Source organism: Vipera ursinii (genome assembly GCF_947247035.1).
Source record: "Vipera ursinii genome assembly, chromosome: 5".
In the NCBI taxonomy this organism is placed as follows: Eukaryota; Metazoa; Chordata; class Lepidosauria; order Squamata; family Viperidae; genus Vipera; species Vipera ursinii.
This window is the reverse complement of record NC_139518.1, coordinates 22,468,903-22,496,575: the sequence shown is the minus strand read 5'-3', so window position 1 is coordinate 22,496,575 and position 27,673 is coordinate 22,468,903. Positions and strand designations below refer to the sequence as shown.

The window sequence follows — 27,673 nt, the reverse complement described above, 5'->3', positions numbered from 1 at the left end:
TAATTGGAAATATTGTGTAGCTTGTATTTCATTTTGTTCTCAAGAAATATTTTTAAACCTAAAGAAACATTTTTTCAACATTGTAGAAGCAACTGGCTCTTGTTTGACTGGACTCTTAATGTGTGTATGAACAATTGAAACAGAATGATTGGGAGCTGTGAAAATCCAGTTAATGTGAGCTGTAATCTCTTTACTGATTTTAAGTAGTTAGAGTACTATTCAGAACTACTATACTGCACTCATATCTTCTCCCTCCCCCACAAAGATACAGTAATCATCTAAATATGTACCCAATAGTTTGCTGACAGGCAATCAAAGCAGGAAAGTCTCTAGCAATCATTCAGTAGAAATAGTGAGCTTTTTGTTACAAGCTATATGCATTATATCTTATAACATACAATGCAGCATTAAAACAAGATTAGAAATGTGATTCTAAAACCTTGTGATTATACTTTAGTTTTGCTAATCAGCTATTCTGTAAGCTTTGGAAGATATTTTAAAAACCCAAGCATATGTCTTTCATAAAATATTTTGTTTACAGCAATTAAAGTTTTATTTTTCTATGGACCTACAAGAAAAATTATGTTCATGCACATTCTCCCTCCGTCCCTCTCTCTCTCTCTCTCTCTCTCCCTCCCTCCCTCCCTCTCTCTCTCTCTCTCACACACACACACACACAGTTTTTTTAAAGTATAAGTTGAGCTGCAACATTTCAGAAGTCAGATAATATATTGATGTTTACACATGATTTCAGAAAAAGAAAATCTTTTACTGTTCATTAGTAATACACTAATGTATTTTTGGCAATATATACTGCTCAAAAAATAAAGGGAACACAAAATAAGACATCCTACTATTAAATACAGTACATTGTGTTGTTTAAGTGTTCCCTTTATTTTTTGAGCAGTATATTTTAACTATATATTAAATAAAAAAGGGAAAGATAAAATAATTACAGTTTGTGTGCTAGGTGTGCACAGTATTGGAGAGAAAGCATTTTGCAGACATTAACCTGTCCATAACTTTTATCTAATAGGCTGCATTCATCTTGATGGACCATTAGGTACATAGGCCTTCTGTAGATTAATAAACATATTAGCAGACAATTTATCTACAAAATAGATTTACACTATATTGTCTGTTGTTGTTTTTTCTTCTTCTGTTCAGTTGTGTGTGATTCTTGAAGGCTGCCTGGACATGTCCCTGTAGTTTGGTTGGCAAGTTGTTTCAGAAGTGTAGGTTTTTGTGGAGAATAGAAAACTAAAGAAAACCATAGTGCATCACAAGTTAGCGCTGTATGTTGTGTTTCAGATCTTCTGCAAAGATATTGATTTGTATACCTTTATAAATGCCAGAAGTATTTTATTATGGTAATGGTAAACCAGTATTAAAACATTGGACATCTGGTATGCTGCATTTTGTTCCTGAGTTTGTATCTTTAATAGGTGGTTCATTATTGCTATTAAGTTTCTCCTTTGTGTTGGCAATGATGCCCTCACTTAACTACTCTAATTGGAATCTGAATTTCCATTGCTAAATGATGTGGTCATAGATAAAACATCATGTGTTTAATGTAATCATCCCTAAACTGTCGCTTAGGGATGACAGTTTCAGTTATCTTGATTGTGGTTATTAAGCCAAGGCCACACTATCATTAGGCCACTTCTCTCCGGGTGCAACTCATTGCCCTGTTGCACTCGCCTCTGCTTCAGCTCCCTCCCCCCACATCTTTTCACCTCTGCCCTTTTGGATGCCCTTCACTTGGCTACCTCCTGCCCCCCCCCCGATCTTTGCCTCTTCCTCTTGTTGCCAATGAGGCACACCTAATTTGACCCTCCATAAGGCAGCTGCTGGCTGCACTAGGCCATGGGAAGGCTGCACAAGACTTCAGGAAGGCCTTATACAGCCAGCAGCTGCCTCGTGATTGTTCAGGGTTCTAAAATCTTGTCCCCTTCTGTATACTGAATTATGGCGGCTCCTGTATAATTCTGTATACTGAATTATGGCTCCCCTTACATAAAGAGAAAGGAAATGGTAACATATTTCTATACTGAGTATATTCAGCCTGAGGAGGGATTATGGAATGGTGCCTTCTTCTGCCAGGAGAAAAAGGATTCCTCAGTTTCAAGAAGCATAGTGTTTTGATTGTTAGAGGGGAAAAAATCTTGGTGCTCAGTAACAATGAGCTTATTGAAATCAGCATCTGATCACGGCAGATAATTGTTTACTTCTGAAACAAATATATTTAATCACTGAAGAGGGAATCCAGTCTGCTTTTGTCCCTGAAGCAAGAGATTCTTTATCATATCGAATCACCCTTTCGGTGTTCTGAAACACATCTTGAATCAGTTGCTGTTTGAGATAAGCACATGTGCTCTGAAACAAAGCATTGCTGAATACTGTAGAACAGGGGCTCCCAACTGGGGGTACAAGACAATATTCCAGGGGATGCAGAAACTTGGGTTGTGCATGCATAATTCCTTGCCGTTATTTCAATCTTTTGTAAGGGGTGCGAGAATATATCAGAAGAGTTCTAGGGGTGTGGGGTATAGAAAAGGTTGGGAGGCGCTGCTGTAGGAGATGTTAAGAAGAGAGAAGCTGGGGCTAATAAAGAGGAATGTGGTTGAAGAAGAAGAAGAAAGAATTGGTGGCAGAGTGGAGAACTTCTGTAGGATAATGATGATCCAAAGCTACAAGGAGGTGGCCACGTTGGTCATAACTGTCATGATCTTACTGAGAAAGGCATTTGCAGGATCCATTTCTAAAATACCTGATTTTTCTTTTTATGAATAAAGTTTTCCATGCCTGAGTTTCCCAGCATGACTGAAGTTAGTCACTGAGGCTCAGATTCTGCAATTGCTTTATGGAGAGTCAAAACAGCTTATGTAGTCATGCATGAAATTTTATTATATTATACTGTGCATATTGAAAAGCTAAACTTATTTAAGTTTAATAATGCATGTAGTTGAATCCAAATACTACATTATGGAAGCAAAGCAACAGCTGAATGTGATTGAGAGAAATTATTCTATAGGTCATCCACAATTTTAATGTGTTTATAATTATAAGTTAATTATAGCTTTAATGAAGTTTAAGCATTTAGCATGTAAATATATTCCTAGCTCTTAATGCTGCTCTGCATTCTATTTTTTCTAATTAACCAAATTTTGATTTGTTGGTTGTGACAGAAATTGACCATGTCACCCAGCTGCCTAAACTGGGCCTAGAACATTTTAGCCTGGTGCCTTAACTGCCAGCTAAATGGGTTCTCAATCGTTGATTCTTGGATTAATGCTCCAAATAAGACAGTATTGTAAACCAAGGACCTAGTTAATTACCTATTCCTTTAAGAAAATGTACTAAGACAGGATCTAATGTTGGCATGATATTCTAAACCAGGGGCAGGTGCCAAAGAGACCTAGACACTAACAAAATAACTTAAACTTTATTTAGAAGCATTAAGAAATTAATTGGTGCTATTTATTGACCAGAAAACCACCACCCCCAAACACACACAAAGCATTGGTCTCCAAATTTCTAGTAAAATCTCTCCTACTCTGCCCATGTAGCCTGGAAATTCAAACTTAGAGTATTTCTGCTAGAAAGCAAGCTGCCAGTTGAATAGCTGAAAATGGATGACTTCATACTGGGTATTTAAGTTTTAGCTACTCAAAAGCTATTACTTCATCTCAGTATCCTGGTGGAATATATAACGGGAAATAGTATCTTGAGCTCTAATTGAGGTTTTACCATTGCAAATGGAATAGTACTTAATACTTGAATATCCATTTCTTCCTATAAAATGAAATGCCTTTTTATTATTTCATGTAACTTCACATACACACATCCCTCTTTTTAAAAAGTATTCATGTTCATGTCACTTTCAGGAAGCCAAATAATATTGTGGATAAACAAAATTATGAATAGATTTGTGCATGAGATAAGAAAGGCCAAAGGAAGACTTCCAAATATTTTTAAATGACATAAATCAGAATGAAACCAGTACTTGGCTCACAAAAGAAAGACCAAAGTTTGTGCCATTTTCTCACAAACACTACACTAGAACACTGCTGACACTATACTGTTTGCTATACAATGTTTCACCTTCAGTCCATGACAGCCATTGCTATTATCTCAAGCTGAAGCTGCTACTTTCGATCAAGCCCTGGCAAAGGGATAAGGGATTAGGGCAGGGGTCTTCAAACTTGGCCCTTTTATGACTTGTGGACTTCAACTCCCAGAATTCCTCAGCCAGGAGTTGAAGTCCACAAGTCATAAAAGGGCCAAGTTTGAAGACCCCTGGATTAGGGGATAAGCCACATCTCTATAGCAGTTGAAGGAAGGAGAGATTGAGCCTTAAGGGTACACTGAAAACCTTTTGCAATTGCACTGCTACATGTAGGCATCACATTGCCAAACTACATATTTAAAAAATGTTTCTCAGCAATAGAAAGAGCTACATGTCACCATGCAGCTTATTCGTATTAAGGCAGCATTTTCCAAAAGACTAATCCATAGAGCATGGTTTACAAACCAGAGTGATTGGATTCTTGCAACATACTAAATTTAAACCGATTAAACCATATCATGGTTTAGCACAATGTGTAAATCCAGCCATTGCATTGAATTATTTCTGCCACCATTTTAGCAAGCATTGTGAAATAAGCTAGCATTTATTGCAGTGGGATGCATTGCCTTATGGTTTCTATATAGAGATTCCTAATAGACAAATGGCCTCTTATCTATGGAACTGAAAATACAGAAATAATATTGCTGAAATGCATCCCAAATTTTGCAAATGCAACACTTGAAATTGAAATTAATTTACATCAACTTCAATACTCAAAGTTATATAAAAGATTATTGATCATAAAGATTAGTGTATCAATGTTTATGATCATTTATATAATTTTGAGTATTAAAGTTGATATAAACAAAGTATAAACAATTATCTTTTAATGCCTGTGTATTTGTATGTACACTGGTTAATGCGAGATTTGATTCCTCATGCATTCATAAATGAATTAAGTTAAGAAATCTTTGGGCTAACATTTAATACAAAATATGATATCCTATCAGAGGAAGAATATTCACCTTCCGTGCAGCTAAAAGAAATTGGCATTTCCTTTAATTTGATATAATTTTGTATAATGCAAAACAAATATGAATAATATGGTTATACTTTTTTTGTTTTAATAATTCAGTAGTAATAAACAACAGTTATATTTTTATTTAAATATTAACATTTGACATTTGTTATTTGAGATTAATATAGTATATTAAATGTACTTTTATTTCTAGTATAAACATAAACATTTCCTATTTATGTTGCTTTATTTATACAATTTTAACACTATTAGTTTTCCTTATTTTTATTTTTAAAAAAAATAATATTGAAACCATGAATTCAAATTAATGAAAAACAATCTAGTGAAAACCTTTTCATACTAATCTGAGTAAAGAGACAACTGACTGATACTTCCTTGTGAAACTCAATTTGCATTAGGCATAATTTGGCTGACATCACCTTGAATTTCCATCTGTGTTGCCCTGATGTTTTAAGCATCCTTCATGTACCTACTGCTCTAGGCTATTTTGACTTTGCACATAAGGAGGCTGTGACTATCTCAAACTGTAGATGATATGAATAACAATTGTTTGAAGATCTTTTTCACTATCTCCCTGGATAGCCTACCCGCTGCAAAGGATAAATAAGTGGCAAATAGCTTTTGTCATCTGTTATCCAAGCTGTACACTTGTAAGGAAGACCAGGGATAATCACCTAAATCTAATTATGGGTTAAAAGAGGCCATGACTGTGATGTAGCAATGAGACACCTTACTGTATCAATCCTGTTTGCATTAGAAAAATAAGGTTGTCATATTGATTATTCAAATTAGCTTGTATTGGCCATGGCTCAGTTGTTTATATTGCAGCTGAAGCATTTGAAGAGCTGAGCTTTTCAGAGTAAACCTATGCCTATAGCATATATTATGTGGCATCTTGTTTGCTAATTTAGGTGTTTAAAACTAAGAATGAGAGTTTTTATTTTCAAAATTAAGGATTTAATTGACCTACAGAACCTGCTCATTCTTAGTTTAATAACAAAAATGTTTGATAAAGCAAGGCTGTAAAAAAGCCCATTAAATGAAATAGTTCTTAGGAAGTAAGTTAATATATACATTATTTTGGCAAAACAAATATTGAGGATTATTACTGTCAAGCCCAGATCATCTCTGATTCAGATGGAGATCTATATTATGATGCCTCCAGAATTGATCGGTCTATTTTATTGAGAAACTGTGAGTAACATAAAGTTCAGGTAAAGACCCTGCTGGGAATCACTGTAAGCAGTTCAGCAGCACTGACTTCAGACTTTTTCATCCTTGGTTATAAAGTTCATATTTCTGAAATTCATATTTCAATTTTTATTCTGCCTCCCTGTCACCACCACCCCAAATTTGTGCAGCAAAACCATCTAACTGTGTATATCTAAGTGATTTCATCTAAATTGTTGATCCAAATTTCATATAACAACAGCAACAATATATTAACAATAACAACAACACCAATAATGATAATGTTGGAAAGGACCTTAGAGGTAATCTAGTCCACCCCACTGCTCAGGCAGGAAACCCTATCATTTCAGACAAATAGTTGTCCAGTCTCTTCTTAAAAATTTCCAGTGTTGGAGCATTCACAGCTTCTGGAGGCAGGTTGTTCCACTGATTAATTGTTCTAACTGTCAGGAAATTTCTCCTTAGTTCTAGGTTGCTTCTCTCCTTGATCAGTTTCCATCCATTGCTTCTTGTCCTGCCTTCAGGTGCTTTGGAGAATAGCTACTGCTATCATGTCACGCCTAATCTTTCTCTTCATTAAACTAGACATACCCAATTCCAGCAACCATTCCTTATATGTTTTAGCCTCCAGTCTCCTAATCATCTTTGTTGCTCTTCTCTGTATTTTTTCTAGAGTCCCGTCATCTTTTTTACATTGTGGTGACCAAAACTGGATGCGGTATTCCAAGAGTGGCCTTACCAAGGCATTACAAAGTGGTATTAACACTTCACGTGATCTTGATTGTAAATCTCTGTTAATGCAGCCTAGCACTGTATTGGCTTTTTTGGCATCTGCAACACAATGCTGGCTCATATTTAAGTGATTGCCCACTAGGATTCTGAGATCCTTCTCACAGTTACTACTGTTGAGCAAGGTCCTATACTGTATCTCTGCATTTGGTTTCTCTTGCCTAAATGTAGAACCTTACTTTCTTCTCCATTGAATTTTGTTTTCTTAGATAGAGCCCAATGTTCAAGTCTGTCAAGATTCTTCTGTATCTTAAACCTATTGTCAAAGCAAGAACATCCAATGTCAGAACTATGACACCTATCTTCTGGAGTGTTGGCTATTCCTGCCAGCTTGGTGTCGTCTGCAAATCTGATGAGTTCCCCATCTATCCCCTCATCCAAATCATTGATGAAGATATTGAAGAGCACTGGGCCCAGAACAGAGCCCTGGGGCATCCCACTACACACTTCCCTCCATGTATATGCAGTTCCATTGAGTACCACACGCTGAGTACAGCCAGTCAGCCAGCTACAAATCTATCTGGTGGTGATGTGGTAACCCACATTTGTCTATCTTATCAAGTAGTAAGGGTTGTCGAAATGCCGGCCCATGGGCCAGTTTCATCATACCGAAGCCGTGCCCACCCCATTGCTGGCAATGCAAAAAGAGTCACGACATGTCACGTGGCAAGTTTGATACCCGTGAAGTAGTAGGTTGTGGTCTACTTTATCAAATGGCTTACTGAAATCCAAGTAAGTTATTTACACAGCATTCCTGTGGTCCACTAATTTTGGCAACTTGATCATGACGTTGTAGATAATCAGTCTGTGAGATTTTGTTGCAGCCGCATAAGCGACATTTACTGTTATTGCTGACATGTTGAATTTTTGCTTTCATGGAATTGCTCTGCAGGGCTTTTCTTGTGCAGCCAAAATGAAGCCTTCAGTTTATTTCTTCAGCACTCCTGATCTCAACACATTCATGTTAGCTTTGTATCTACCTTTCCTTCAGTGCTTCAGGTATTGACTGTAATAGGCTTCTTTTTAATGCTCAATTGTTTCATTTTGATATTCTGCTTTCAATCTTGTTTTGAACAGGTTTCTCTTGTTTACCTCCTTCAGCAGAGACTGTTCTATATTTTTCCTCTTTCCGCAGATGATGGTGATGGTGGTGGTGGTGGTAGTGGTGGTGTTGATGATGATGATGATGATGATGATGATCATCATCATCATCATTTGTTGTTATTGTTGTTAGTTGCAAAGTCGTGTCCGACCTATCGCGACCCTATGGACAACGTTCCTCCAGGTTTTCCTGTCCTCTACCATCTTCTGGAGTCCATTTAAGCTCACGCCTACTGCTTCAGTGACTCCATCCAGCCACCTCATTCTCTGTCGTCCCCTTCTTCTCTTGCCCTCAATCTTTCCCAGCATTAGGCTCTTCTCCAGTGAGTCCTTCCTTCTCATTAGGTGGCCAAAGTATTTGAGTTTTAGCTTCAGGATCTGGCCTTCTAAAGAGCAGTCAGGGTTGATCTCCTCTAGGACTGACCGGTTTGATCGCCTTGCAGTCCAAGGGACTCGCAGGAGTCTTCTCCAGCACCATAGTTCAAAGGCTTCAATTCTTTGGCGCTCAGCCTTTCTTATGGTCCAACTTTCACTGCCATACATTGCAACTGGAAAGACCATAGCCTTGACTATACGCACTTTTGTTGATAGGGTGATGTCTCTCCTTTTTAGTGTGCTGTCTAGATTTGCCATGGCTTTCCTCCCAAGGAGCAAGCGTCTTTTAATTTCTTGGCTACAGTCCCCATCTGCAGTGATCTTGGAGCCCAGCAAAATAAAATCATCATCACCATCATCATCATCATCATCATCTTCATTATTATTATTATTATTATTATTATTATTATTATTATTATTATTATTATTATTATTGATTTAATCTTCAATTCGAGTCACAGTCTGGAACTGGTAAAATTAACAGTGATTATTATTATATCTGTCACTTCCTAGTTCATCTTCCTTATGCCCTTCTAGTTCCCTGTGCCCCTGTAAGCCCCTCCTGATGGTTGACAAATTTTGAAATAGCACTGGGGCTGCAGGAATTTGAAGATTCAGTAGGACTGGCTTTTGTCAGTCTTGCAATTTTTATCTAATATTTAAGGAATTTGTATTCAGTAGGTGTTTATCTGAATAACTAATTGAATTTTCAAGCAACTGAAAATTTTTAGTATTTCTTAGTAATCTAAGACAGTGAACTTACTAAAATATCTTAGTAATGCTCCAAATGTTAATAACTACACCAAATGTACAAATCCTGCTAACAAGGAGAAAAGTAAGATAACGTACTTCTTCCATAAGGATAACCTAGTAATTCTTCCTAATATCTTTATTTCATATGTTTTATAAATTAAAACATTTCAGTTGGTGAAGGGTGTTGATATACAATAAGCAATAGGTTTTTTCCCTTAGTGACTACAGGTTTTTTTTTCTTCGTGACTGTTATGACTCTGTGCTTTATTTAAAATTAAATGTTAAGAAGGATTTATTTCTTTAGGTATTTCGTTGCATTAAGAGGTAGCTAGATATAGAAAGTTTTCTAGATACATTTGTCTAATACATTTTTAAAAAATGCCTTCTTCATCCTTCTTTGCCAAATACTTTTAAAACAACAGACTGAGGACCTGAAGGAATATAAGAAATGAATGGACACCATTGTGTCCAAATATCTTATTTTGCTTAAAAGGAAATCCTGGCAAATAAATGCTCAGAAAGGGATTTTTTTTTCTCTAAGCCCTGTGGATTTTTTGTTTTTGGCCAGTTTTTGTGCAGGTTAGAAATGAAAACCATTCATCTGGTGCCCCAAAGAACAGTCTTGTTGAATGGAGTAACAGTGTAATGTACCATTGAAAGCAGGATTGAAAGTGATTATCTTGTTAACTCTTGACAGTTACCGCCAGCTTGAAATAGAACTGGCAGGATTGATTTGCAAATGAATTACAGCTTTTTCATTTTGTGCCAGGATCATCTTTTTATATTCTGATATGACAGATGCTGAGTTCCCTGCTTTTGTTTCTTTTCAGTTTTATACTTACAAATAAAAAACAAAAGATGATGACAGTAATTTTATTTGCATCTTTTCTCTAGGAGTTTATTCTTTGTGAAGAAGTTTTTAATTTTATGTTTCTACTTACTGCTACTTTTAGAATGAAGTCTCATTCATTTTACAGTTTTTACATTTATAATATAAATGTAAATATAAAAGGAAAATGGAAAATCAATAAATCATTTCTCTGGTCTTAAATTGTCAGTTTTGAATGAAGATCACTAATGATAGTATGTGTACTATTTCTGTCTGATAGGCAATTTAATAGTAGAAAGCCCACAGGTTATTTGTCATAGCTCTTTTGATTATAGACATATTTATTTGACTATGAACATATATTGTGTTTTGTCAAATAAAATGATTGCTAAGCACATGTATAAAAGTATTCTAATTCACTTAATTTTGTTAGTAACTTAAATATAATAAATAAGACAAGTAATTGCTTTTACACATAATTTCTTTCTATAATGTAAGTTTTATTATTAATTTTATTTAAACCTTTTGTTATCTATTTACATTGTATTGAGGATAAAACATTCTATTTTTTAAAATGTTCCTTTAATTTTGGTAGATTTTGCATTTTAACAATTTTTTTCCAATAAATAATTTGATATTGTATTATAATTAAGTGAACTTGAGAAACAGTCTTTACAACATTGAAATTCTTAGAAATAAAATAAAGGAATGAGAATTAAAAGAGTGCTTCCCAAGGCTTAGTGAAATTCAGAACAGTCTAATTATAATAAACTTTTTTATTCACAAACCTCTACGTTTACCAGAATATTTGTCAGATATTGTCCAGAATTTGAGGTTTGGAGTTTGATACGGAAAGCAGTAATCCTTCCTTAAATAGTTAGGTTAAGTGGTAGAAGCAATGTGTGAGGCCAAGAATTCTCTGTGGAGTTGTATGTATGTATTGATAGATTGTGCTTTTATAGTTGCCAATAGCAGGGCTTATCTGGTCTCTCTACTATCAGTTGAAATATTAGTATGAATAATAAAATGGTACAAAATACCATAAAACAGTATACAGCTATATTGAGACACCAGCAGAAAGTCCAAAAACACCAACTAATGGGCAAAGAGAGATGGTTAATCTATCCAGATTTGCTTGTTCAGGAACATGGAGAATTTAAAATGAAGTGTTTCTGGAATTGTTAATTGAATTGTTGAAGAAAACAGTTGACTATAGAGAGATTTAGTTTTCAAACAATTACATTTTTCACAATTAAGAAAGAGATTTAACATAGATAAAGAAGTAATTGGAATTTAAAAATTTAAAATGGAATTCAAAATTGAATTATATACAAGTGATGAACATGTGTTGCTAAAAAAACATAAACTTTTGCTCAGATTTGAAATGAAAGGAGAACAAATTAAAGAATGCATGATAAGATGGGTTAAGAATGTTGGTTACAATACTCACATAGATCAGAGGTAGGCAACCATGGCTCTTTTATGACTGGCGGACTTCAACTCCCAAAATTCCTGAGCCAGCATGGCTGACTTAAGAATTCTGGGAGTTGAAGTCCACGAGTCATAAAAAAGCCAAGGTTGCCTATCCCTGACATAGACCAATGGGAAAGAATGTAGTTAAAAGGATCAAAATTCACATTATATTGCAATTTAAAAAATATTTTTTATAAAATGATGTAACATTGGTGTATGGGACTAATGGATAGCCAATTAGAAAAGACTTATGGAAGATTTGGTTTGTATATGATAACTGCAGTGAGACTATTATATATATAAAGTTGGAAAATACTGAAACATCTACAATGGAGGAATGGATTGCAAAAATTATGGAATTTGCAGAAATGACAAAAGTGACCAGTTTGATCAGGGATGAGACAAAACAACTACTTTTATTAAAGATGGGAAACCTCTTATGGACTGTTTGCTTTTTGAAAATGGAAAATGAAACAATGATTTATGTATTTACTGATTAAAGAGGGTTGAATATGGAAAGAGATGTAATTTTAATAAAGGAAGAGAAATTTTTGTAACTGCTGTAAAGAAGATCAGTAGTTATTTCTTTATGTATTCTTTTTCTCTTTGTATTGCATTCACATTTTCCTATTTTCTAATCTTACTCTATATTATTTCATGTTTAACTTTTAGTTTTGTGGAAATCCTTAATAAAAATTATATAAGCAAACATAACAACCATAATAAACAATCTTTGCAAAGAGGGAGAGGGTGCTTCAGTATGATCAAGTCATTCACCAGGCACATCTACATATTCCATATAGCTCCAGGGCAACATTGGAAGAAAAAGTCATACTGGCAGCTCTCTGGAATTCAACAAGAGCCAGTAGACCTGACTCTTCTCCCTGGCCTTTAGTGAGGTCTTAAGACCACTTGCTTCAGTATATTTGCAATATGTTTTATTGATATTATTGTAATTTATTTAATTCTTATAAACTGTTCAGAGTTGTTAGAGTTTGGCGGCATACATGTTTAAAATGTTATAGTTGATCACATAGTCAATCAGATGTTGAGACTGGATTTGGCATTTTTACCCACTTGTCGAGTCCTTCCTAAGGACAGGTGTTGCTTTTAATGGTGTTAAAGGTGTAGTTGAAAGATGTAAGCTATTCCAAGTAAAGTTATCCTTTGCAGTTGTGATTTTGATGGTGATTTTGTCAATTTTGATGGTATTCAAGCAGTGCTCCAGATATTTTGGGATTGAACCCAAGGCATCTATTATTTCTGATATGGTCTTTGCTTTCTTTTGCCATACTCCTTTTTTATTTATTAATCTTAAAGCCTGCAAAATCAAAAGCGAATTATTAGCAAAAACTCTCCATTTAAAGGTCTCATTTTTAATTTTTAGACCTGTTATCTTCATCTTGACTAATATCTATATTCAAAACTTCAAAAAATAAAATAAACAAAAAAGGAACAGAGGGCAACCTCTTCTTGTTCCCTTTGGAATATCACATGATTTACTCAAATCTTCATTGACTATAATTTGAGCCTTTAAAGATGCATATATTGACTTGATTCCGTGAAGAAAATTCTCGCCAAAATCCGTATTTTCCAGAACTTTAAACAAGGACAAGTTCAAATTGTCAAAAGCTTTGTCAGCATCTAAAAAAAATTAATGTGGTTTGTTCACTATTATGTTAAAAGTATTCTATTATATTCAATACAATTCTGACATTTGTAATTGTCTTTTATATAAAAATCCACATTGATCTTCATGAACAATTCTTGTAAAACTTTTAGTGTACCTGCCAAAATTAATGATGCCAACTTATAATCATTGTTCAATAAAGAAATTGGTCTATAATATACAGTATAAGTTAGATCCTGTCTTCACTTTGGTAACAGTGCTATATTTGTCTTTTCCCAAGATTCTGACGTTGCATCTCCTTGCAAAACAGAACTTGTCATTTTCTGAAGTTTTTGCAAAAGTAAATCTTTAAATATAATAAGAACCAGGTAGTCCATCCGGTCCTGGTGCCTTGCCAGTTTTAATATTTTTTTAGCTTCTGATACCTCCATATAGATATAGGCCTATTCATAATTTGTCACTAAGCAAAGCAGTCATGTAACATTGTGCTTTACGACTGCATTGCTTAGCAAGGGAAATTCCAGTCCAAATTTCTGTTGTTAAACAAAGATTACCTATATACACCCATTTGAAAATTTCAAAAATCCATTAAATTTACTTAGTTTCATTATACGTTTGAAAAGAATCTTGAACTTTAGAGCATACGAGACAACATATGACCTGTTGGGTCATCATTTCAGGGACATTTCCTTACTCGTGCACTCCCAAGCACCTTTCCCAATGGTAGCTTGTGACAGAAAAGTATATATATTCTAATGGGTTTCCCAATTAAAAAGAATAGAAAATTAAGATAAGAAACAATGAAATTAGCATAGAATTTAAATATTTAAGAAATGATATATAATGCAGCTGGTTGACTTGGCAAACCTCTTCAGGAGACAAGGGTCTGCAATCCTGCTGTGCTCACCTCTGCTTCAACTCCCCCCTGCCCCCAAGGCTTCATATTGGGCAGCAGCTGCCTTGGCCAGGCACACCTCATCAGCAACAGGGAAGAAGACTGTGAAGGTCAGCAGAGAGTTAGAGGTATAGAGGTGGTAGAATGCAGGGTGGCCAAAAGGGCAGGGTTGGGGGAGATAGGTAGGTGGGAGAGTTATAGTAAAAAATGTGGGTGGGCTGCCAAACTTCAAGAACTTGGTCACATGACCATGGGAGCATTGCAATAGCCATAACTTCAAGGACCAGTCACAACTGCCATTCGTTCAGCACTGTTATAACTTTGAACGGTTGCTTAATGAATGGTCATTAAGCAAGGACTACCTGTGCTACTTCATCAGAAGCAGAAAATACTTTTATTTGCTCTTGGATAATGATTATTTTATTGACATAAATAATTTATTATGTATAACCCCAGTTTTGGCAAATGGAACCCTTTTTTCCTTGTATTTATTATTACTGAGTTAATTCTTTCACTTAATTGTATTTTAAATCAAATAATAAATTACTATTGGGGGGCAGCCGTTGGAGTTTTGAATCTGGGTTATAAGTATCTTTTTTGGGTCAGTTGTAACTTGGGACAGTTGCTAAGTGAAGAGTCATTAAGTAAGGACTACCCGTATGACAAGATCTTACTGCATGATAAATCTCAGAGTTGAAAGAAAATTGTACTAAAAATGATGAGTGCCATGAAAGAGTTAGATATAGATTTTTTTACACTTTTTAATCCCCCTGTATTATTTTTTATAAACTCGAGGCAGCAAACAATACTCTTTTCTCAGTGTAATCTCCTCAACAAAGACCCTCTGAAGTGAGTTGGGCTGAGAGAGAATAACTGGCCCAAAGTCACTGTTAGTTTCCTAATGTTGGCCTTATATACAGTATGTTCATCTAGAACACTTCCTGCCTCAGAACCTTCTGTTATTCCAATATTACTATCTGTGCTCCTTCAACTACAAATTGGATGAACAGACAGTGACACTTTTTCAATATTATTACATTAAACCAAGTGGATTTTGATTGATAACCTAATATTCAACTAATGCAAAACATCAATCATGGCAAGTATATTAATTATTTAATATTGCAGTCTAATTCAGAAATCAATGTGCTGCATGAGGGAAAGGAAAACTCACTGTTCCCAGAAGACTTAAGACAGGGAATGATTTTTTTTAAAAAAAATCTTCTATACTCTCGTGTGCTAGTTCAATACAGATCTTTATTCATTTGCCAATAATATCTTTCCCGTTTCCACTTCAGGACCATTTTATCAGTTTTAAGATCTATAATTGAATTAAGTCTGCTTTCAGCACAGAGCAAAAACAGTTGTGCAAATATTGATGAAGTTGTGACAAGCACAGCATAGGAGACAGACCACTAAAGAGAACAAATTTGATACCATTAGCAAGAAGCTTTGTGTGTCAGTGACCTGGGTTCTGCTTCCTAGCAATTAAGTTCATTATGACCTTCAGCTCCAATATAAATAGAGGATTTCAGTTTTCTTTTAATAATGTATGATGTGGTATAGCAAATTTTGATTATTATTCTACATGTTTCATGAGACCATTTTTTCTGTGTGGGATTATTTTTTTTAAACACAGCTTAACAGGAATAGATGTTTCTAGCACATTTCAAATCTGAAAAAATATGGGCATGATGTATGTGGAAATGATTGAAAATAGATTTTCAAAATGCATTCAGTGGTTTGACCAATTAATATCTAGAGATGTTGTATATAATTAGTTTTATAATTGTTATTAGTAATGTGAACATTGAAAATACCCAAATGCAAGAATTTTGTTATGATAATTTATTGTGGCAATAAATCCCTGAATACTCTGTCAACACCTAGTTGCTCATCATTTTACAAGCAAAGTAAAATAAATATTTCTATGCTATCTCTGGAAATTCTTCCTACCATAATACAACTTTTATATAGAAATTCTTCATTTTTATAGCTTTTACTCAGAATTGTCCTTTGACTGCATCCAAAACTTATTTACTTGATATATGTGTAGACCAAATTATCACTTAGAGATCCATTAAACCAGCTGAGCATCTGGTAAGTCACTTTGGGTCAGTTATTGATTCAATTAGTATATTTATATTGGCCATATAATGCTCTGGATAGATCACAATAAAAATATGAAATACAATATTATAAACCACAGAAAAGTGTACGTTTTAAAGTTTTAAAACTGATCTAATGATTCTGAATGTCAAAAATTTAATGATAATATTCATAAAATTTTGGGAAAGATTATAAAAAGTGTCAGGAAAGTCTCTTTGGAGAGCTTCTCCCTTACCGTGACTGAGTTCTTACACGGTTGACTGGTACCAATGGAAGAAAATATTTGTAGCTCAGAGTTGAAATGAGGAATCCTCGGTGCTCGCTGAATCTGATTGTTTTCTTGCAGATGTTTCATTACCCAATTAGATAACATCATCAATGCTAGGTTTAATATCACACACAAGTATGAAAGGGGCAGAGTTTACATTACAATATTACAATGTGTGTTTTACCACATTAATGCATACAGGCAGCTGGTTAGTAGTTTAATTTCCAATCCAGGAAAATATTCCTTTTCTATAACTTATACAATATCATTTTGATTAAAAGTAGGATATGTTTTGCACATAGTCTTGTTTTGTTATTTCACAGTTCCACAAAATCACTTGTTGAAGTGAAAAAACTAAACATTTTTTCTGAACCAGCCTTCTTTCTTGAACTAAGGTCAAACCAATATATAATTTCTGAATTTCCTTTATTTTCTAATGCACCTTTAAGAAAAGCTTATATTAAATAACCTAGATCAGGGGTCAGCAACCTGAAACAGTGAAAGAGCCACTCGGAACCGGTTCCCTCACAAAAGGAAAAACTGGGAGCCACAAAAAAATGTGTGCACCTGCGCGTACATGCGCGCATGCGCAGAACAGGGTTTGACTGAAGAGCCAAGGCAAGATATGCACTTACCCTGCATATTTGAATTGATTGGTTGAACTTTTTTAGTCCCACTTTTTTTTTTGAACTGCACATGGCAGAGGACTGGGAGCCGGCTGAAAGAGCCGCATGCGGCTCCGGAGCCGCGGGTTGCAGACCTGTGACCTAGATTATAGTTTGTTTATTTGAGAAAAATACAAAGATGAATGTAATTCATATTTTTTAAAAATCTGAATAGTAAGGAAATAATATAGAAAAATTGCAATCTGATAATATTCCACAAACCAATAAAAATAAGAAATAAAAGATTGGTTGTTGTCTATTTTCATTGCATAGAAAATAAATTTAAATAATTTGGCCCCTGGTTTAATTGAATCGCTAAAATGTTTAATGCATGTGATGATAGAGAAATAAAAGCACTCGTTTATCATAAGTATTTTTATTGCCAAAAATACAAATGAATTTTTGCTTACTATAGAAAGCAAGGATTTCTGGCAGTATATGAGTTCTGTATTATAAATTTATTCATGGGCATTATGATCCTGAAGAGAATGCTGATTAGCAGGATGATTAGAGATAGATAGGAAACAGTGAGGCAAGTTAGCTCTGATTTAAGTTATCAATAATTTATGTAGGATCTACTGACAAAAAATCTGAGTCGTCATCATCTTTTTTCTCAATAGATTTAGTGCCCTGTGAATTGATCAAAGAATATTGAACAAATTAACTACAACTTTTTATTTTTGTTTGTTGTGTACTGTATATTGGTTCTCCTAAATCCGCATCATGAATCAGCTGAATTTTTAAATCGTGCTATCAGTCAACTTTGTTTAGATGTTAAGATTATACTTTTTTACATACAAACAATTTTCTTATTCCTGGGAGAATAAACAGTTGAATATTTCTCATTTGGAGAATTTGAGCTTTGCACATAATCAAAAACATTTCTTTTTATAAATGGTATATACATTCTGGTTTTAATAAAGGGATTTAAAATTTACCAACTATCAGCAATCATATGCATTCACTTATTCCTATTCTGTTATATATTCATATTATGGTAAAGACATTTTGGAATTATAATAGAGGATGCATTTAGATTTTATTCAATAATATAGCTTCAGATATTAAAACAAACTAAACAAAAGGACAGATCATTATAACTTTTGAAGTTCAACATGAATAATTATATACCAATGATTAATAATTGTTTAGAATTTTTGTTCTTCTATTTCAGAGATGCCGGAAACATCAGAACTGGATTAGAACATCTGGTAAGCTCTAATTTTCTCTTGAATATTTGCATCAACTTTGATATCTGCATTCTAAATGAACAGTTCTGAATGAGCTTTGAATCGCTTGAATTGAGAAAGCCAACTATTTCCCAGAGGGTCAGCTTACTGTTATTATGTGAGAAGCACTTACGTTTTCATTTATCTTATGTTTCAAGGGATTTTAATTTTTTAAATTTTTTGATGTGGAGATGAAATAAAAAGGGCTATAATCTTGGATTGGTGATTGCCTTAATTATAAATTAAAAGTTGTTCATTGCGATTTTTTTGGCATATCTAGATTTGAAAATAAACTTTTATTTTGAAACACGCATTCACGTATTGCTTATACATTTCATTAATTTGATAGTTTTTAAATCCAATATGGGCTTTCTCAATATAGCATGAATTACTCATCATTTAAATGATATGTTGTTGTTGTTAAATAAAAGTACAGTTTTTAATGAAAACATGAAATGCTTAACAATAAACACAGTGCTGTCAGGTTAATAGATCTGTTTAATTTTAGAAATGATCCCAATCCAAATAACTTCACACAGAGTTCCATTTATGAAATAATCTAGGGAAGGTAGGTGGGTCAGTATAGATGATCTGGATACATAGTAGGGGAAGAAAATATGATTGTAATCTGAAGAACAGCATTTTCCTTTCCAAAAACCTGTAAGATAACTGGTTCATGTTAAGTATGTATTGCATCTAACTTCTAGGTCTTGCTGAGGAAAAAAGGCAAGAGTATTACATGTTTGCTGTCTTGAGTTGACCAAAATAAAAAACAGCAGCGATAATAGCAATTTGCGTCTTCAGTACATGCACAGACATATTTTCTTACCTCTGAACATACATATGCAATTCTCCTTGTAAGTATTGGGACTTTCTTAGACTTCCCAGTATCTTGGAGCATTACTCAAACTCTTTTTTATGCGGTTCCCTGAAACTCTTATTAGACTAGTAATTCTAAGCTTCCTACTGTAGCTTCCTGCTGTAGCAATTTGAGTTTGTCAGTCAGCTCCATTTTCCAGAAAAGCTGGCTAAATCAGCCTTAAGATATACTGATAATATCTCTGTTAAATTAGCTCCTAGTACTTTCACCAATAAATTGAATCTAGTATTGATTTGCACACACGAGTGAGTGCTCAAAAGATGTAGATATTTTGATGTACTTCCTCTTGATGGAAACTTCTCAGGTAGACTTCTTCAGTCTATAGAAATTGTCAGTGAACAATATGGTAGTTGATCAGTAATATATCTGGGCCTGCATGATTATTCATTTGTTTGCAGATGGTTATGTATACAGTTAGTCCTTGCCTTAACAACAGCAATCGGGACTGGAATTTCTATCACCAAGCAATATTTTCATAGCGATGGCAATCCTTGCAGTCTCAGGTGCCATTGATAACTGAATACCATGGTTGTTAGGTGAGGCAACTTCCTGCTGGCTTCCCACAACCAAAGTCAATGGAGCAGTTGGCAGGAAGTTGAGAGTCCCAGGCTGGCAAGCATTTAAGTAGCTGCTGAGAACTGATTGTAATCACCATTCATTCAGTGCTAGCCTCAAATTGTCATAGATGAACAGTACACTACACTATCTGTATTGTTCTGTTTGTTCCCACCAATTTATTTCATTACAAGAATTCTTGCAATAATATCTGCCATCTACTTGGTGCTGTGGCAGCTACAGTTCGTACATTTGATTCATTTCTTCCTTGGATATATTTTATTGCTTGTCATGATAACAAGAGTAGATCTACTGTCTTGGTCTACTGCATCTGGAGATAGACAAATTCCTACTAATCACCTGAGGAATTTAATAATAATAATATTAAAGTTGGAAGGGACTTTGGAGGTCATCTAGTCCAACCCCTGCTCAGCCAGGAAACCCTATACCATTTTAGACAAATGGTTGTCCAGTCTCTTCTTAAAAACTTCCAGTGTTGGAGCATTCACCACTTTTGGAGGAAGGTTGTTCCACTGGTTAATTGTTCTAACTGTCAGGAAGTTTCTCCTTAGTTCTAGGTTGCTTCTCTCCTTGATTAGTTTCCATCCATTGCTTCTTGCCCTGCCTTCAGGCGCTTTGGAGAATAGCTTGACTCCCTCTTCTTTGTGGCAGCCCCTGAGATATTGGAACACTGCTGTCATGTCACTCCTCGCCCTTCTGTTCATTAAACTAGACATACCCAATTCCAGCAACCGTTCCTTATATGTTTTAGTCTCTAATCCCATAATCATCTTTGTTGCTCTTCTCTGTACTCTTTCTGGAGTCTCAACATCTTTTTTACATTGGCTGCAGTATTCCAGGTGTGGCCTTACCAAGGCATTGTAAAGTGGTATTAATACTTCACGTGATCTTGATTCTATCCCTCTGTTAATGCAGCCTAGCACTGTGTTGTCTTTTTTTGGCAGCTGCAGCACACTGCTGGTTCATATTTAAGTGATTGTCCACTAGGACTGCAATATCCCTCTCACAATTGATAAAGATTTCTCTAATAGTTCAGGAAGTGCTTTATCCATCCAGAAAGCTGTTAACATTATGTTCATATTCTAAGAGGAACACTTTTAATAACCTCTTCCAAATTTTGAATCTGAGTACCTGTTCTCTACAAGGGGTCCTCTTATTCCTGCTGATTTGGAAAAAAAAACCCCTACTCTGTCTTCCTTAAAGGTTTATTTGACAGCTATTTCTTCCTTTCATGTTTCTATTCAGGAACTTCTTTTTTCACCTCTAGCTTAAAAAATATACTCTACTGGGCAAATTCATTCATTCAGCTTGTTTCGATCAGGCTCAGTTAACCTTTGGTATAGCTTCTCTGTGGCATTAATTTAATTCTTCTCTAGGCTGCTTCAGCCTATTGGCAATTGTGTCTTTATAGTTACTCTCTATGAAGCTTGCATTTCTGGTTGCAGTCATGACAGTTTCTTGAAAGGATTCATTTTTTCTCCCAAATAATTTATTTTAAAATAAAACATCTTAGATTTGCTGAGAATACATTAATAGAATTAATTAGTTAGACTATAATTCAACCACCGTTAAATTGGGTGTGTTATTAGTCAAGACTTTATCAATTTGTATTTGGAAATTACACAATATTTTAACTCCTCATTTTCAACTACTTCTTCAACTCTATGTTCCCTCCGCTTTTTCATTATTGGCACATGACAATTTTTTTTTACAAATATTCCAGCGAATCATTTTGGTGATTGTGTCAGTTTGTGTAATCATCTGTTGATTTACAATGTGAAATAAAGTATTCACAGAAGCAGTATTGGAAGAATTCAAAGGTCCACCCAGAGCAAAGAAATAAAAATCTTGCCAGAAATAAATCAGACTGTGGAGGCAAGGCATGAGTAGTCAGCAGCAGCATAGCTATTGAATTTTATTCATTCTCAAACCAGGCACCCTCTTGTCTGCCTTTGCCTCAGAAAGAACAAAGTTCTCTAATTAAAAAAGTAAAAGAACTTAAACAAAGAATGTTTAAGCATGTAATATAGCACAAAAATGGCAGAATAAAGTTGCCTGCATTGAAGCTTCTTCCAAAGAAACAGCTAGCTCAAGTATAAAAAGATGTCAATACTAGAATATCAAATATAAGCACCAGCTCACTGCAAGAAACAAACTAAGTACAGATAAACCTAGACTTACAACCACAGTTAAGCCCAAAATTTCTGTTGCTATGTTAAGTGAGTCTTAGCCCCATTTTATGACTTTTCTTGCCAGAGTTGTTAAGTGAATCACTGCAGTTGTTAAGTTAGTAAAGTTAAGTGAATCTGGTTTCCCTATTGATTTTGCTTGTCAGAAGGTCGCAAAAGGTGATCACATGACCCTGGGACACTGCCGCCATCACAAATATATGCCAGTTGCCCAACAGCCATAAGTGTGAAAAATGACCATAAGCTACTTTTTTCACTGCTGTGAACAGTAACTTCAAACAGTAACTAAACAATTGGTTACAAGTCAGTGTACAGCATAGCTGCAGTTATAACTGGATGCAAAATTAACAAACAAAAAAGCCAAACAGTGCATCATCAGAATGGAAGATCAGGCTGGAAATTATGATCAGCAAGTTAAGATCAGACTATAACAGAATCTCCATTTTCAGTAAAATCAGAAATGTTTGTCTATCAGTGGAGAGTTTACTATTTACCAGTCTACACTTAACAAAGAAGAAACAGTGTCATTCTGGGCATAGCTATGAGACAACGCAAAGGAATTTAACAAGAATGCAACTTGGATAAAAGAGGTAGATAGGAATAAAAAAGAAACTGGAATGGAACATCTTTTAATAGCATCAGAAAAGGTGGAGAAAAGGGCAAGGAAGATCAAAAATGGTCAGCTTCAAATGAAGTCTCTGCTATGATTCCTGAGATTGGTGATCTCATGCATGTTCCACTGATTTGATAGTGTATTTCAATCTTAGTGCATTTGTTTAAGTTGGTCATATTGTGTACTAGTGCTGCCATAAATTCTTTCATTAGTTCCTGGTCTATGGATGTAAAGAGTGCTGTTTGTGACATTGAATGAAACCAAAATCTATTCTTCTATTTTTAGCTCTTTGATTTTTCTGGAGGCACTATAATGAGGCATTGCTATAATATTCAGTCTCTTCTGGAAGTGTCCAAGCTTTTTTGGTTAAGTTCTTTGACACTGTTATATGTTGGTGTCCCTGGTAATGATATAATTGGACAATTCTCTCGTGTATCTTTGGCTGTCCATAGATGTGTGGGAGGATGGATCCACTGCCTTTTTTTAACTTTTAGCTTTCTTGGTTAGGTTGTTAAAGGTTCTCTTAATTAGATTGTCTAGTTTCTGTATTGGGTTGGTTCGATCTTTGTCTGCTGGGATGATGATGATGATGATCTTATCCTTATTACGTTTTGGAGGGCTACTCTGTTCTGTGAGTTACAGGTAGTCTGGGACAGATCCTTGGTTGTTGAGCAGTTGCCTGGGGTTGCCTCAGTGTGTGAGAGAGACCCTGGGAGGCTCAGTGCCTGTTGGAATGTAGAAATCTGCTGCAATCTAGTAGGCCCAGGCCTTTGAATTTTGATTATGTGACTGTTGGGGCATTGCTTCAGTCATAATTTCAGTCAGGGGTCATAATTCCCTTTGTTCAGCACTATGGTAATTTCAAACAGTCACTGAATGAACTGTCGTAAGTCAAGGATTCTCACTAACAGAGATGAAATGATAGAAGGTGTTGAAGCCACAGAAACCTTGGGAGGAAGTGATCATGCAATATTGGAATTCAACATTATGGAAGCACAAGCAATAGAACACAGTCAAACTAGAGTCCTAGACTTTAAGAGAGCTAATTTCAATAAACTTAGAGAGGGCTTGGGAAGGATTCCATGGATGAGAATCCTCAAGGGGAAAACAACTCAAGAAGCTTGGGAAATTTTGAAAAGTGAGATAATAAAAGCCCAGTCTAGCACAGTACCAACGAAGAGGAAAAATAACAGCTCTCAAAAGAAACCATCGTGGCTGCCTAAAGAACTCTCTGACAAATTGAAAGATAAAAAGGGAAAGTATAGAAAGTGGAAAGAGGGACAAATAACTAAGTCAGAATATCAGCAAAGAGCCCAAGCCTGCAAAGATGAAGTGAGGAAAGCTAAGGCTCAAAATGAACTAAGGCTTGTGACCAAAGTCAACAATAACAAAAAAAAGCTTCTTTCAACATGTAAAAAACAAGAAAAAGTGAAGGAAATAATTGGTCCATTAGTGGGTGAAAGTGGCAAGAAGGTGACAAGTAACAGGGAGAAAGCAGAACTATTTAACTTGGTTTTTTGCTTCTGTCTTTACACAAAGGGAAAAAACAGACCAACCTATCAAAAACAGTGCCATAAAAAACAGAATAGAAACACAAGTTAAGATAGGCAAGAAAATGGTAAGTGAGCACCAGTCTAGTCTAGAGGAGTTCAAATCACCCGGACCAGATGGATTACACCCCAAGGTTCTCAAGGAACTGGCAGATGTGATCTCAGAACCACTGAACTATATTTTTCAAAGTTCTTGGAGCACTGGGGAACTACCAGAGGATTGGAAAAGAGCTGATGTAGTTCCCATCTTCAAAAAAGGAAAAAAAAATGGATCCAGGAAACTACAGACCTATCAGCCTGACCTCAATACCTGGGAAGATTCTGGAAATGATAATCAAACAACGAATCAGCAAGCACCTAGAGGCAAACAAAGTCATTACTAAAAGCCAACATGGGTTTGTCAAAAACAGATCATGCCAGACAAATCTTATTGCATTCTTTGACCAAGTGACAAAATTAGTGGATCAGAGGAATGCTGTGGATATAATTTACTTGGATTTCAGTAAGGCATTTGATAAAGTAGATCACAACCTTCTACTTGATAAGATAGAAAAATGCGGGTTAGACAGAATCACCACCAGATGGATTCGTAGCTGGCTGACTGGCCGTACTCAGCGTGTGGTCCTCAATGGAACCGCATCTACATGGAGGGAAGTATGTAGTGGGGTGCCCTAGGACTCTGTTCTGGGCCCAGTGCTCTTCAACATCTTCATCAACGATTTGGACGAAGGGATAAATGGGGAACTCATCAAATTTGCAGATGACACCAAGCTGGCAGGAATAGCCAACACTCCAGAAGACAGGCTTAAGATACAGGAGGATCTGGACAGACCTGAACACTGGGCACTATCTAACAAAATGAAATTCAATGGTGAAAAAAGTAAGGCTCTACATTTAGGCAAGAAAAACCAAATGTACAGGTATAGTATAGGGGGTACCTTGCTCAATAGTAGTAACTGTTAGAGGGATCTCGGAGTCCTAGTGGACAATCACTTAAATATGAGCCAGCAGTGTGCTGCAGCTGCCAAAACACTATTTCAAGCAAACCATTGGGCAGGAGAACCCTGCTGATTGAATGCAGGGGGAAACTTAATTCTGGATAATTTATGCATTAATTTTAAACATTTTTTTCTACAATTCTTCAATGGGCATAATATTGATACATAGTTGCCCACCATGGAATGCTTTTTTAGGCTAAACTTTATTCAGACTATACAAAAGAAGAAATAGTAAGCCAAAGAAATTAATATCATGAGATAAGAAAAAGGAAAAATAGCTGTGAGAGGGATCTTGTCCTAGTTAAATATGAGCCAGCAGTGTGCTGCAGCTGCCAAAAAAGCCAACACATTGCTAGGATGCATTAACAGAGGAATAGAATCAAGATCACGTGAAGTATTAATACCACTTTACAATGCCTTGGTAAGGCCACACTTGGAATACTTCATCCAGTTTTGGTCACCACGATTTAAAAAAGATGTTGAGACTCTAGAAAGAGTACAGAGAAGAGCAACCAAGATGATTAGGGGACTGGAGACTAAAACATATAAGGAACGGCTGCTGGAATTGGGTATGTCTAGTTTAATGAAGAGGAGGATGAGGGGGGACATGATAGAAGTGTTCCAATATCTCAGGGACTGCCACAAAGAGGAGGGACTCAGGCTATTCTCCAAAGTGCCCAAAGGCAGGACAAGAAGCAATGGATGGAAACTAATCAATGAGAGAAGCAACCTAGAACTAAGGAGAAACTTCCTGACAGTTAGAACAATTAATCAGTGGAACAACCTGCCTCCAGAAGCTTTGAATGCTCCAACCCTGGACGTTCTTAAGAAGAGACTGGACAGCCATTTGTCCAAAATGGTATAGGGTTTCCTGCCTGAGCAGGGGGTTGGACTAGATGACCTCCAAGGTCCCTTCCAACTTTATGATGATTATGATTATGATTGCCCGTAGTGCTACTTTTGGTTTTTTTTTCTTGTCTATGGTACAATTGTCTGTTTGTGTATTATCTTTTACTTTAAGATCAGCAGGAATGTTAATGTTTAAACATGTATGTAAATGTTGGAATGTTGATGCTGAACATGCATAACCTTATTTTTGTTAAACCTTTCTTAAAGATTGGAATGTTTGATCTCTTTAAGCCTTACAATAATGACCGACTTGTCCTTGTGGTCAAAGAAAGAATTCTGACCATTTTAAGGGTTGGGTTGCAGACTGTCATTAATAGCTTGTTAGCCCATCATTGGTTTGTGGATAGTTGCTGCCTTTCAGCAATGCAGATATTCTCCTTGTAATATGTCAATCAATAAAAACCAACAGGGATTGCTAAAAGCTCTTCCTGAGCAGTATGTTTCATGTATTTTTCCCAGTAAAGTTATTTATAATCATTGCTATTTGAAGAGTTAGGATTGCTCAATTTATGTACTCATGACAGTCTTACAGTGCACTTCATATGTGCTTGTAAATATGCTTAAGTAAAAAATGGCATGTGTATCCACAATTAGAATTTTACAGATTTTATTTTTATAAAGGAAATAATGTATTTACATCTTATTTTACCCTCTTTTTTTCTTTTAAAGTTCAAGCTTACATTTTTTATTCCAGTCTATTTTTTTTGTACTAATAAAAACTAGTTGTGTCATAGATTTAGGAAACATACAGAGTTTTGCTTCCTGAAATGTGTGGAAACCAAAGTAGCTTCTGATAATTCCCTATGAGTCTGCTTTCAAAAAAGAAATAATATTTCTTTAAGCATATTTGACAGGAGAAAGAACATCACAGTTACATCTTAAAGATAACAAGTTTATTATTATATAACAACAGGAAAAAAGCCCAGTGGCTGGATTCTTCTTCTGCTTTTCACATATAGACTAGATTTTATCATTGGGCAATACATCTAAAAGTTAAGCCATGTTCCTAATAAACTAGTTTCTGCATCTGCAGTAATTGCTTGGCCCAATATTCACTACCTACCTTTTCTTTTTCCCTTCAAGAAGAAAGTGAAACTGGTTCCACTTATTCCATTTGTGCTTCAGCTGAGACTCAGCTTCATTTATACATGCTTAATCTGGTTGTTTTGTCCGGTAGGCCAAATTATGCCTTGAAGTTCCTGATTTTGGCATACTTTGTAAAGTCCATTGCAATTGGGTGGTTATTAGCTTCAAATGAAGGTAAATAAATACTTTGGATGAAGAGTCATCATACTCAGATATTTTAAATGTTACACTGAGTGAAGAAACAATTTGGGGAAAATATAAGGAAGGCGAATCAGTGAAGTTATAATATGATTTTGAACCCCAAATAGCATAAAAGTAACTCATGGTAGATACTATAATTGATTTGATATAGGTTGAATATACAGGTAGTCCTTGACATACGATCACAATTGATACATACAACATATGTATAGACCCACACCCCTACATATACATAACAATAAAATATTAAATACTG

General features: G+C 35.3%; 1 protein-coding gene across 7 annotated transcripts in view; it reads left to right on the top strand.

Moving 5' to 3' along the window:
* Positions 1–27,673, top strand: part of RSRC1 (arginine and serine rich coiled-coil 1) — a 145,272-nt gene that overhangs the window by 44,551 nt on the left and 73,048 nt on the right. For all 7 annotated transcript variants that reach the window (XM_083363694.1, XM_083363695.1, XM_083363696.1 and 4 more), the window contains one exon: positions 18,361–18,397. In XM_083363694.1, the coding sequence (XP_083219820.1) occupies positions 18,361–18,397 (37 nt within the window). The remainder of the gene's footprint in view (positions 1–18,360; positions 18,398–27,673) is intronic.